Raw genomic sequence first — 12,100 nt, 5'->3', positions numbered from 1 at the left:
ACATGCAGTGCCAGCGTGGGTTTGAGTCCAGCTAGAGGCAGGGCTGCAGTCTGGCTCTGCAGCCTGAAGCAAGACCCTTTGCCTTTCTGAGCAAGAGCTTCACAAGACACCTGCCATGTTCGCCTCCAGGCGCTCTTGTGTTCGGTGAGGTGTTATGGGAAACGCCTGTAATTTCCAAAGCTGTCAGTTTGAGCTGTCATTGCTTCTGTTGTTGCTTCAACTCTGCCAAACTGAGCATTGCCTCAGCACGTAGTGTGCGTTCTCTGCTGGTCCTCTTAGCATGTGAAGACGTGTGTTGAGACTGTTCTCCAGGCGGTACTAGACTTAGGCAGGTGTCCTCTGCTGGAGCCACCAGGTTGGTCTCTATCCAGGGGCCTGTGGCCACTAGAGGGCGCTGTCACTGTCTGTCTGTCTGTTTTTCTTGTCAGCACAGCCTGTTTCTTGGGAGCGCTTGAAAAATGAATGGTAGGTGGAGCCTAGGAAGAGCGGGGAGAATAGATGCGTGTCCATGTGTGACTGTAAATTGGTGGTAATTAATGATGAATGAGGGTTCTGGCTGCATCTAGGATGGAAAATGCCAATGATGCATGGAAATTTCATATTCAGTAACTATGCAAGAAAAAGATTCTGACCCCTGGCCCTCTACTTACAAGCATCATTTCCCCCATTCTCTTTGGCAGATCCTACGTGGCTCTCCACCAATCTGGGCATTCTGACCTGCATCGAGTGTTCTGGAATCCATCGAGAGCTGGGAGTTCACTACTCTAGGATGCAGTCCCTGACGCTAGACGTGTTAGGAACCTCTGAGCTGCTGGTGAGTTTCGAGTCCTTGATTTTGGAGCGAAAACACATGAGCTGAAGGCTGCTGAGTTGGCGGCGCTCAAATCCATTTTGGTTTCTTAAAATTCTGGGCTGGTAGCTCTTGGTATTTGCCAAGTGGATTTGGGCAGAAGCTCACTGGCAGTTGCTCCTCCTTGGCTGCTGGTTGAGGAGGTTGCAACGCTTTGTTCTTGAATGAAGTGAACTCAGAAAGGAGGGTTGCGACTGGCGGGAGGTTCTGGAATAAGACGGAGACAGAGTCCAGCTCACCCCGTTCATGAAGCAGGTACGGAACCAAAGCCCAGAGGCAGGAGGGGACTCGCGCTTCCCCAGTTGCCGGCTCATCGCTGCCAGGTCTGCGGTCCCTGCCTGTCTCAAGGCTGTAGAGGTCTGTCCTCTAGCTCCTTTTTGTTGCCTTTTGGGACGTGCTGCTCTTCGCTCTGACTGCCTTTATCTCTAAAAAACTCTTTCACCCTTGGCTCACTGCCAACACGCACGCCATGCAATGTACATCAGCATTGGAAGGTTGGAGCATTTTCTGAGGTGACTTTCAGAGCATGGAGACTGGCCCCCCCCAAGGAACAAGCGCATCACACCCAGGTGGTGCTTCGAGGCCTCAAACGTGAACTCTTTGGACTTTTCAGAGTCTGTAACTGCTGATTAGAAGACAGTACTTGAAATTCTTTCTCGAGGTAGCTGAGCACTGGATAGTGCATATTAAGTGGATATTGACTGCCATTGATTTTAATGTCAAGAGCAGTAATCTTGACGGGAAAAAAATCAATTATCGTGGTCAAGAGACCTCTCAGGGGGCCGTAAATCTTATTGATGACTCCAGATCCAAGTGCCTGAACTTGTCAGGCATTTGGAACTATCTTGTCAAATCCTTCCCGTCTCTCTAAGGAATTCCTTTACTGCCTTGAAAGACAAAGCTGGGAGAAACTAGAGTGATTCTGGTAACATCGCTGATTGCTTCAAGTTTAAAACAAAGCAGGACGCGGCAAGCCCCAAGCGGTGTGTTCTTGGTTACACACTGCGGTTGTTGTTCCCGTGTTACGCACACGATCGGTCGTGGAGCTGTGTGTGCACGCGGTGTCCTGGGTCACTGGCGATGGTGCAGACCTGAAACTCTCACGGGGCACTTGCCAGAGACGCACCTCACTTCCCAGGGGCGCTGGCTAACTGTGGCAGCTGCGCTCCTGCCCTCCTGATTTTTTTCCAAACAATGGGAAGTGTTAAAAGTGGTTTCAGCTGCAGCAGTACTGCTGCTTTTTTGGACGAGGCACTTTGCAGAGCTGTGTGTGTGTGTCAGCCCATCCGCTCTTCATCCCTGTGACCTTGGCGTGTTACCGTCATTTTACAAAAGAGGAACCGAGGCTTAGACTGTTGTAACAAGCACCAGCTTGCGTAGTCCTCTGCGCTGGGCCCTCTCTTAACGGATTCCAGAGCTCATCCTCTTACCCTGGCAGGGCCTGGGGTCTAAACCTGGGGTGGGAGTGTCGCCCCGTGGGAAGCACTTAAACATCACTACGGCCGTCGCCCATCCCCCATCCCCACCCCCCGGCAAATGCTTAGCACCCGACTCAGCCCGGGGAGGGAGAGGCCCTGCTTTGTAGTCTGCCTGGTCACGGGATGAGAACCCGCCCACGTGGCTGTCCCAGGCCACTGTGAATTAGTGAGTGTGCGCTGGGAAGGAGAGGTTCTGAAGCCCCCGTTATATAGTAGTTATGCAGTACGTTCACCACACAGATGCAGTGAGCTGTAGGAAGTTGGGAGTTTTGAGTATTTGGTACTTTGTTTTTAGTGGAGTTTACTGACCATGTGCTACGTGACCGGACTTTTAGTACCGGCTGTTTAACAGCTGGCTCCTGAAAGCTGGCAGGAGCCGGATCTCAGCACGTCTGTTACACCTGCTTAAATACGGCTCCGCAGTGGAGCGGGTGATCCGAGAGAGACCGTTGCCTGCTGCCGAGGGCGGCACCAAAGGGGCTGCAGGGCCCGTTTCCCTCTCGGTGAAGGACAAGGTGACCCCGATCCCTGGTCCGGGCCTCCGTCTCTGTCTCCCGGAGTCGGTCTGCTTGTCGAGGGGCGTTGGAAGTCGGAGCGATGCTCAGCCATTGAGGAGAAGTCAGGCAGACGGCTTGACGCTCTCTGCAGCTCTTGTCCGTGTCCAGGCTCGGCCGGAGCTGTAAACTCCCCCTGGTCTGAGCCTTTCTTCCTCAGGGGTTATCAGGAAAACAGAGGGCAGAGGCTGAGTCTCGTGAGATGTGTTTCTGCTCGCAGGAGGCAGCGTCTCTCCCCCTCTCACCCCCACGGACGGGCACGGTGGGCGTGACGTCACAGCCGGACGGAGCCCCTCAGCCTTCGGTTAAGTGACAGGCGGAGGGCGTGCATCAGGTGTTAGGATCACCTGTAACGCGTGAGCATTTCAGCCCTTTCTAAAGCAGCACCCGGTTATTTGATTTTGCTTCGATAGTTGGATGCCTGAGCAAAAGGTCTCCTGAAGGCTTGACGTGTGTGTGTGTGTTTAGAGTTGGATCTGCTACACGGTGAGAACTGTGAAATACTAGCTGTCGTCATCATCATCTTCCCTCCGAGACGATGTGAATGGAGTCCTCCCGGAAAAGCCGTCCGCGTGTCCTAGTTGGGGTCCCACCAGGGGACGCCACCCCGACGACGGCTCCACCTGGAGCCTTTCAGGTTCACAGAGCAGTGGACCCGTCTCCTCCTCCTGGTGGGTTTTCTTGTGCAGCAGATGTTCATTAGAGCAGTTCCCATTGTGGCTCAGCGGGAACAAACCCGACTAGGATCCATGAGGATGCGGATTCCATCCCTGGCCTCGCTCACTGGGTTATGGGTCTGGCGTTGCCGTGAGCTCTGCGGGGTAGGTTGCAGAGGTGGCTTGGATTCCACATGCCTCATTTGTGGCCCTAAAAAGCAAAGAACAGACCCAAAACAAAACCGCCAGCCAGAGTCCCTGCACCTATTACGGAAGTAAGAGGGTGAGGCGAGCGGGAAGACCACTTTCCAGCGTGTCCGAGGTGCAGCCTGGGCAGGGCTGTGACTTTCCAGCGTGTCCGAGGTGCAGCCCGGGCAGAGCTGTGACAGCCCCGTGCTGGGCTGTGCCGGGACAGGAGAGGGGACCGATGGTCTGACGGAGAGAGCAGGCACGCGAGTGGCTTTTCCATTGTCTGGCTGGCGTTGTGCCCTCCGTGGACGTTTGCTCCCTGCATACAGTGTTGCCCCTGTCTGCCCACGTGCCCTCACATATTCCTCCCGATAAAAGGCTTTTGCTTAATTCTGTGCATTGTTTTCTGGCCTGGGGTTTGCTTGCAGACAGTTTCCCCTGATGCTGTGTTGTGGCGGTTTCCCCGATTCCCTTTTAATTTGCTTTAGTTGGAAGCACGCGTGATTTCCGTGCTCCTTGCGTGGAGTTCCGAGCGGCCGCGAAGGGGGCTGCTTAGTAACGGTCTTTCCCTTCACCTGCCTTTAGACTCACTTCTCACTCAGGGGAAGGAAACTGGGGTAATTGAAGTATTAATTTGATTAGTTCAGGGAAGCTGAGCCGTTGTAACTGCTGTAGCATGCACCAGCTTAATAGCCGTAGATTTTTAAAGCCAACCTCCTTTCAGAAAACCTCCTAATAAGCATAGATTTTTAAAAGGCCCATTTCCTCCTCAACACAGAAGGTGATGATTTCAGGTCACACACAGAACAGTGTCGTTGGGACTAGGCTCTTAGTGTCGTAGGATTCATTTCACGTCGTAAGTGAAACGAGTACAGGAAATTTCACTATCATGGAATAGAATTTGAGTCAGTAGTTTTAAAATCTGCCATCAAAGGACAGGGTCAGAACCCTCCAGGAGCAGGTGTTACTGACTCCGGCCTGTGTTGTGACTGCCTCCTCCGCGTCCCCCTCACGAGGTTGTTAACCAGCTGTTGGACACAAAGCGGATCATCATTGTCCCAGCAGGGGGAGAGTGTGGCTTACCTGAGCCCCACCCGGGGCTGAAATAAAGCCCCTCGGGCTACGAAGAACAGCAGGAAAAGGAGAACCAGCTGCTGTTGATGGAGCGACTGCTCTGCTGCAGGCGCCGTTAAACCTCCCCGCAGCCTGACCTCTGATCACAAAGCACCGCCAGAGCCTGGGTGCTGTTCTTTCTCCTCAAATCACGACTCTGCACTTCTTTTAACCACACACTGTATCAGAAAAAAATTGAGCACCAAAACGTATATGTATACCTAATGCATAGGTATACTTTGTAAAATGCGTCAAAAGTGGAGTTTTTAAAGGCTCAGGTAAAATGTCATTTTTTTTCAAGCTCCGGAGAGGTTTTTGCGCCCCCTTCTTTGGAGGTGACAGTTCAGAGCTCACTGCTGTCCCAGCTCTGCCCTCGGGGTCAAGTTCCCTCACGCCCCCAAGCCTTTCTCAGCATCTGTGGGTGTGCCAGGTGCTCTAAGCTGTCTGCCCTCTGGGACCCGAGGGGCCCAGTCGATAACACCCCTCCTCCCATACGTGAATTTGCAGCCCCCTGAGAAGTCCTGGGTCTGGAAAGCAGCTGAGCCAGCCGACCTGGTTCCCACATGGCAGAGGATGCTCCAGGCCTGGGCAGAGGCCAGACCGCCTTGTGCTGCATCCTGTTCTTTTTGTTGGTTTGTTCTTGGCTGCATCGTGCAGTGGCTTGATGTGGGATCTCAGTCCCCAGACCAGGGATGGAACCTGGGCCACAGTGATGAAAGCTCTAAATCCTGACCCCTAGACCACCAGGGAGCTCCCGCGTCCTCATCTTCTGAGCCCCTCGGGTCGGGAGTCGTGTCTCTCCTCTGGGTGCATAAACCCAGAGGAAGCTGGAGAAGGTCACAGGGACCGGTGACCCTTGACCTGGAAACATGAAGGCAGAAGGCTCCCCACCCTCACCCCAAACTCTGGAAACCGTTTCCAGAGAAAACCTAAGGCCTCTTTCTGGCGCAGCTGGGCCTGCGAGGGGAGGTGTCGGGCTCCAAAAGGTGCAGCCCCGGGCCGTCCTCAGGGGATATGCACACGGGTTTCGGCCAGTTCGGGACGAGGGCGTCTTGACCAGGTGCCTGCCCTGCGGGCACAGCCCTCCCTTCTTTCGCCCTCAGTCGGTCTCTCTAGCCTGAGCCCCTCGAGCAGGCCTGTGTCCCAGGCCCGGAGCCCAGCCACCCCAGGGCTCCGCGTGTTCCTGGACGGACCTGGGGCAGGGCTCGCGTCCGGAGGAGCAGCAGCTAAGGGCCTGGAGCCCCAGGCTCGCCGTGGCCCTGTCTGCCTGGTGCAGCCCCAGGCCCTGGGGCCGGGCTCAGAGCTGTGATTTAACCAGTCTTCCTGCACCCCCGGCTCCTGCCCACTGCACCTGCTGGGCCCCGCTTTTCCTGACGGACCCTGCAGCCTCCACCCGCGCATGCCTGGCTTTGTGGATGGTCCCGAAGGGGGTTCTGCAGGCTGAAATCGTGAGACTGTGTCTCCCGGCTCTGGTGGCTCCCTGGGCCAGCTGTCCCCAGTAAGCCCGCCAAGTCCACGCAGAAGGGAGGCAGCTTTCCCGTTCCGGGGACTCCTCCTCCTCCTCGTGCCCCCGCCCCTGCTTACAGACTCGGGGGCTTCCGGGGCGGGTGCTGTGGCTCGTCCCTCACTCACCTGAAAGGACGGTGTTTGGCTGTGGGACCGTGTTCACGTGGCGTCGCAAGAAGGGCGTCAGAGTGTGCCTGGCTCTAAGCCAGGACCCCAGTACGCAGGCTCAGTCGGGATCTGACAGCGAGTGCCTGCGGAAGCCTTCTCGGGCCCTTGGCTCCTGGCGCAGTGTGTCACCTGCCCGTCAGCCTTGTCTCCAGGTCAGTGCAGTGAGGCAGCCTGGGCCTTTGCCCCCGACCTTGCCGCGAGGCCCTGGGGCTGGGACTGAGCCGAGGCAGGGCCGGTCAGAGCTTGCTGCCTTGGGCCGTCAGAAGTTGTGCTCACTTTCAAGGACAAGGTAAATTGAGAAGGCTCCTTACCAGTCACGAGGCTGCCCGCAGGTCTCCCTCGTCCTTGAGCCTCCCTTGCGGTCCCCTGTCGCGGTCTCCTGTTACCGGCCACCAGGAGGTCCGTCTTCCTGACCCAGCTCCCCAGGGCCATCCCTCCAGCCGGCTCCCTCTGGAGAGAGAGGAGGCGTGCGGGCGGCAGCCTTGTCTCCCAGGACCTCCCACCCAGCCTTCGTCCGCCTCATTCATTGAGAGCAGAAGCTTCAGAAGCTCCCAGCGTCACAATGTGGAAATGAAAATACCTGCCCTTCCAAGAGCCCTGGCTCGGTGCTCCCTTTCGGTTGCTTCGCGTCGTTAAAACAGAAGAGTCTGATCTCTGGCAGGTGCTGAGCTGGGTGCCCTGAAGGCAGCCGCAGGGGCGGCTTGGCTGAGACAGACCGTGTCTGGATCCCAGCAGCGGCCGCATCACACACGGTGCCCGGATCAGGGCGCCTTGATGCGAAGGTCCTCACTGGTGACCAGTCAGAAGGTTGATTCCACGATGAGGGCCTTCACCGGAATAGATGCGTTCTTAGTGCTCGAGTTGACTGAATGCTTGTGTTCACCTGCGTGACCCCGTTTTCCTCATTGCAGCCTGGCTAGCGAGGTGTCATCCCCGTGTTACTGCTAAAAAAAAGAAAAAATCAAAGCTCGGATGAACTGATAGGCCTGTGGTCACAGAGCCAGTAAATAGGACCGTGATTTGAACCCAGATCTTGGTTTCCTGGCCCAGCGCCCTCCCCACCACCCACTTGCTGGTGCAAGGATGGGGCATTAGATCTCTCGGCCGGGGCACAGGTTCTCTGGAGGGTGGGGGGCGGGGGGGACAGAAAGTCACGGTGGGCCCGGATGCTGCTGCTCCCGCCCGTGTGGGGACTCTGTGCACGGACTCGGATGAGAACACTCCTCTGTCACAGGCTCGCTGCATCTTATCTCCAGCTTTGTGGGTACCTTTGGGGTTTGGGTTTTGTCCCGCTTCATTAAAGGCAAACCACTTTATTGCTCTATTTCTTAGTGGCCATTAAATAAATCATCAGTTGTGTGAGTGGTGTGGAGCAGCAGAATGTATTAATAATTGAGTGCCCTGAAATAGACTTTTGTGTTTGCAGCTTGCCAAGAACATCGGGAATGCGGGCTTTAATGAGATCATGGAGTGTTGCCTTCCAGCTGAGGACTCGGTCAAACCCAGCCCTGGCAGCGACATGTAAGTATGGGGCTGGCCGGTCTCGCTTTCCCCGCGAGATTGGCCCTGAAGCTGGAGCCCCAGAGGCAGGAGAACAGGTTTGGGTGCTTCCATTGTCGCTTCTTAGCGAAAGAATCAGCATGAGTTGTTTTTTCTTAAGTCCCTTTACCCTTTCTGGGCATCCAAATAGAAATTTGGTGTGGCGGTTTTTCCTAGAAGCCACAGGAAAGCTATTTGCAGATCTGCATGTGTGGCTGGGACGTGCGTGTCGCCCTCTGCTGGTGGTGCCTGGGCACACCCTCGCCTTGCCTGGGGGGAGGCGGGGAGGGGGGTCTCTGCCGCCGCCCGGGTTGGTGGTCGTGGATACAAGACTAGTCTCAGTCTCTTTCCCAGTGTCTGCAAATGCCCAATATGTTTCCTTCAAAAAACTTTTTTGTTTTTGTTTTAATGTTGACACAAAACTTAAGATGCTTTTGTGCCTCGTCATGTATCCAGCTGGCCTTTCGCGGCAGAGCTGACAACAGGAATGTCCTGCCAGGCTTATTGAAGCAGAAATCCCCCGGAGCTCAGGTCCTTGAGAGAGAGGTGGCTGAGGGCAGGGCCGGGCCTGGCTGCCCCTGTAAACGCCAGCCCTGTGCGGTGCGGATGGCCTGTCTCAGGTTTACCCGCCTGGGAGTGCGGGGAGGCTGCCCGAGGGGATGCTTCAGAGACTGCATCTGAGGGGCGAGTCTGGGTCGGAGCATCCTGGCGGGAGAGGGAAGGTGGGAAGGTGTGCCCAGGGCAGGAGGAAATTCATCCCCGCCACCCTGCTCCCTGGGGTAGCCTGCGAGAGACCTGCAGGCGGACCCCTGGGCGTCACCGAAGGGAGGGAGCCTTGGCTTGGAGACCATGTGACACGGGCGGCCCCGCCCTGCGCAGAGGCATGGAAGGTCGACTTCTGGGACCACTCTTGGGCAGCCGAGGCCCCAGGATCCGTGTTCCTCTGCGTTTGGGAGGTGACTTCAGACGGCTGGGGGTGGGGGGCAGACAGCCTGCCGGAGGCCCAGGCGCCCCGTGCGCACAGGTCCGTGTCTGCCGAGGGCTGGTCGGTGCTTGATTAGAGTCACTTCGCCTGTGCGTCCTGGAGCAGATGTCTGGTGGGGCGTTTCCCTGAGGCTGGACAGACAGGGTGTGGGTTCAGAATCCAGGCATGGGGCTCACGACGCTTTATCCTCTCTTGATAAAGGCCCGGGGTTCCAATCCGTGCCTTTCCCAAACCTGGGGAGGCAGGCAGTACGGGCGGAGAAAGTCATATCCTTAGATCACGGGGCCTGGGCAGGCGCCTCACCTTGTCCACACCTGTCCTCCAACAGAAACAGGTACAGCCGTCCTGACCCCAAGGAGCCCCCGGACGCTAAGGGGTGAGGAGGTCATGCCTCTCGTGCCTGGTGGGCCCTGGCAGCCCTGCCTGCTCACCGTGAGCGAGGGCCGTGGCGCTGACCCACGCACCCAGCAAGGTCGGGTCCTCTCGAGGCAGGTTTCGGTGGGCGAGTTACCCCAGGCGGAGCTGACTCCTCCTGGGCTGCGAGAAGGTATGTGTAGGACAGGCAGTGTCTGGTCCTCCGGGGCCTTTGCTTACTCATGAACACCTGCCCTCGCAGCGAGGGGACCAGCCACCTGGAATGCTACGGCCTTGGTCAATTTTGAATAAAGTGTGGGGTAACTAACTTCTTCCAAGTATCAGGGGCGCTTGGAGAATTCATTTATTCTGGAGTTAGGTGATTGTAAAAAATGCTTGGGCCTCTCAGGTAGAAGAGTTCCAGCTGCCTCGATGCCCCTCCCCCAGCCCTGGCACAAATGAAAAGGATGTTTCCTCCTCCCTCTCTTTTTCCGCCTAAACTGAGGGCACATGACCCATGGGAGGGCCCAGTGCCCCCTGCTCCACTACCTCCTCTTCAAGGTTCATCACTGGGCTCCCGGGCTCCTGCAGCGCTGTGTGTTCTGTTTTAAACCATTTCTTCCTACTCTATGTTATACGTAGGTATTTACAAATATTTTCCTAATAAACTACATCTTACTCATTTTTGCATTTCCCACCACAATATATGGCTTGTGGTGAAAAATACATATACAGTGAGTCAGCAAGTCAAAGGAGAAGTCCTCGCTCTGTGGCTACTGAAATAAGCTAATATTTTACTTACCGATTAAAAGGACAGAACTGTTTCTGGCTTTATCTCAGCGCAACACACCATCTGCAGATAAATCTGTTGAAAGGGAAGCCAAGGACCATCTAGTGGCCTGTGAATCCAGATGGATTTGGGGGTGTTGAGGGATATAAAGAAGCAGGAAGGGAGAAGCAGCCGGATTTGCGTCTGTACAGAGGCCAGCACTGTTTCTCTGGGATTCCAGGCCCTCCCACGTGCCCTGTCCTTAGGAAGTATAAAAAGTGCTGCTTTTTGGGAGTTCCCCTCCTGGCTCAGTGGGAATGAATCCGACTAGTATCCGTGAGGATGTGGGTTCGATCTCTGACCTCTCTCAGTGAGTTAAGGGTCCGGCATGGCCGTGAGCTGTGGTGTAGGTCACAGACGTGGCTCAGATCCCACGTTGCTGTGGCTGTGGTGTAGGCCAGTGGCTACAGCTCCAGTTGGACCCTAGCCGGGGAACTTCCATATGCCGTGGATGCAGCCCTAAAAAGAGGGGGAAAGAATGTTCTTAGAAAGTTAAGGGTCCAGTTACTCTTCAGCCCCTTCCTGGGGGGTCCACTTTGAAGACTGTCCCATAACGATTGTTGGAAGAGCCTAAAGCTGACACCTGCCCAGGCCTGGCTCCCATCACGAGGGACCCATGCAGTTTCATTAGATAGGCTGTCAGTCATCCAGCCCCAACAGTCACCAGGCAGCAGCCTGAGCGCCCTGCTGTGCCAGGAAGCCCTGCGAGGAGAATGCTGCCCAGCAAAGCGGCGCTGCCCTCGGAGCTGACCAGCTGCTGGAGGGATGGCACAGCTCAGCTGGCCTTGTGAGCCCGCAGGCACCATCCACAGGCGGGCTGGGGTGATGTTTAACACCCACCAGCACTGGCACTGAGCTGCCTGCTCAGCAGCCGGGTCACATGGGGGCTCAGGCACTGACGGTGCCAGAGGCAGGGGTGGGGAGCACAGCCCTGGTGGCAGGGAGGAGGCGAGTGGTGCCCCAGCTGAGGAGCTAGCCAGGTTCCACCTGCCCAGGTACCGCCAGCCCCTCTTCATTCCGTGCAGCCATGGTAATTACATCCAAAACCCTCGCCACATGCCTTGGTGTGCCCTCGTGATCCTGTGAAGCCCTGGGAGCAGGTGTGGTCACGGTGAGGTTGTGTAGCGGCCCAAGTCGCCAGAGGGCAGGCCCGGAGCCGGGGCGAGGCCAGCCACATGACCCGGCCAGGTCTGGGGACCGGGTGGCCTGAGAGCTGACCGCCAGCCCGTGGGCGAGCCAGGCCCGCCCTCAGTTCAGCCTTGTGAGATTTCAGGGCACTTCACGTTTTCCAGAAAGAGGACAGGAGAACCGGGGATTCAGTCCTCCGGCGTCTATCTCCCATGTCTCTGGTAGATCCGTGGGCTCGCGTTAAGTGCTGTTCCTGGAGGTTGCTTTTCCCTGACATTCTTTTTTTTTTTAAACGGCTTTGTTGAAATGTGATTCACATACCATGCAATTCACCCACTTACAAGTACAGTTCACAGGCTTTCAGTGTATTCACAGCCGTGCATCCCTCCACAGGCCGTTTCAGATCTGTCATCCCCCCAGAAGGAAGCCCCGTAGCTGTGACCGTCACCCGGTCTGTCCCCTCCCACCCAGCCCTGGGCACCTGCTCCTCTCCTTCCGGTCTCTGCACGCTCGCCCGGTCCCGGCATTTCCCGTAAAAGGAACCACACAGCGCGTGGTCTCTGGTGCTTGGCGTCCTTCGTTCAGCGGGTGTTTTCAGGGCTCGCCCAGCTTGTAGGCGGGCAGCACGCCCTCCCTCTCGGGGGCTGAGTCCCGCTCCATAATATGACAGACACCCCATCGTTCTTACCTCTTCACCAGCTGGTGGGCACTGGCTTGTTCCCTGGCACTGCCACTCGATTGTCACGAGTCA

The 12,100-nt window shown here is 56.5% G+C and overlaps 1 protein-coding gene across 2 annotated transcripts in view; it reads left to right on the top strand.

The window, feature by feature from the left end:
- ASAP2 (ArfGAP with SH3 domain, ankyrin repeat and PH domain 2) overlaps positions 1–12,100 on the top strand; it is a 161,692-nt gene that overhangs the window by 127,829 nt on the left and 21,763 nt on the right. For both annotated transcript variants that reach the window (XM_047782677.1, XM_047782678.1), the window contains exons 15-16: positions 681–814; positions 7,941–8,035. In XM_047782677.1, the coding sequence (XP_047638633.1) occupies positions 681–814; positions 7,941–8,035 (229 nt within the window). The remainder of the gene's footprint in view (positions 1–680; positions 815–7,940; positions 8,036–12,100) is intronic.

The sequence above is a fragment of the Phacochoerus africanus genome, chromosome 5 (assembly GCF_016906955.1).
Source record: "Phacochoerus africanus isolate WHEZ1 chromosome 5, ROS_Pafr_v1, whole genome shotgun sequence".
Lineage (NCBI taxonomy): Eukaryota > Metazoa > Chordata > Mammalia > Artiodactyla > Suidae > Phacochoerus > Phacochoerus africanus.
This window is presented reverse-complemented; position numbering and strand designations above follow the sequence as displayed.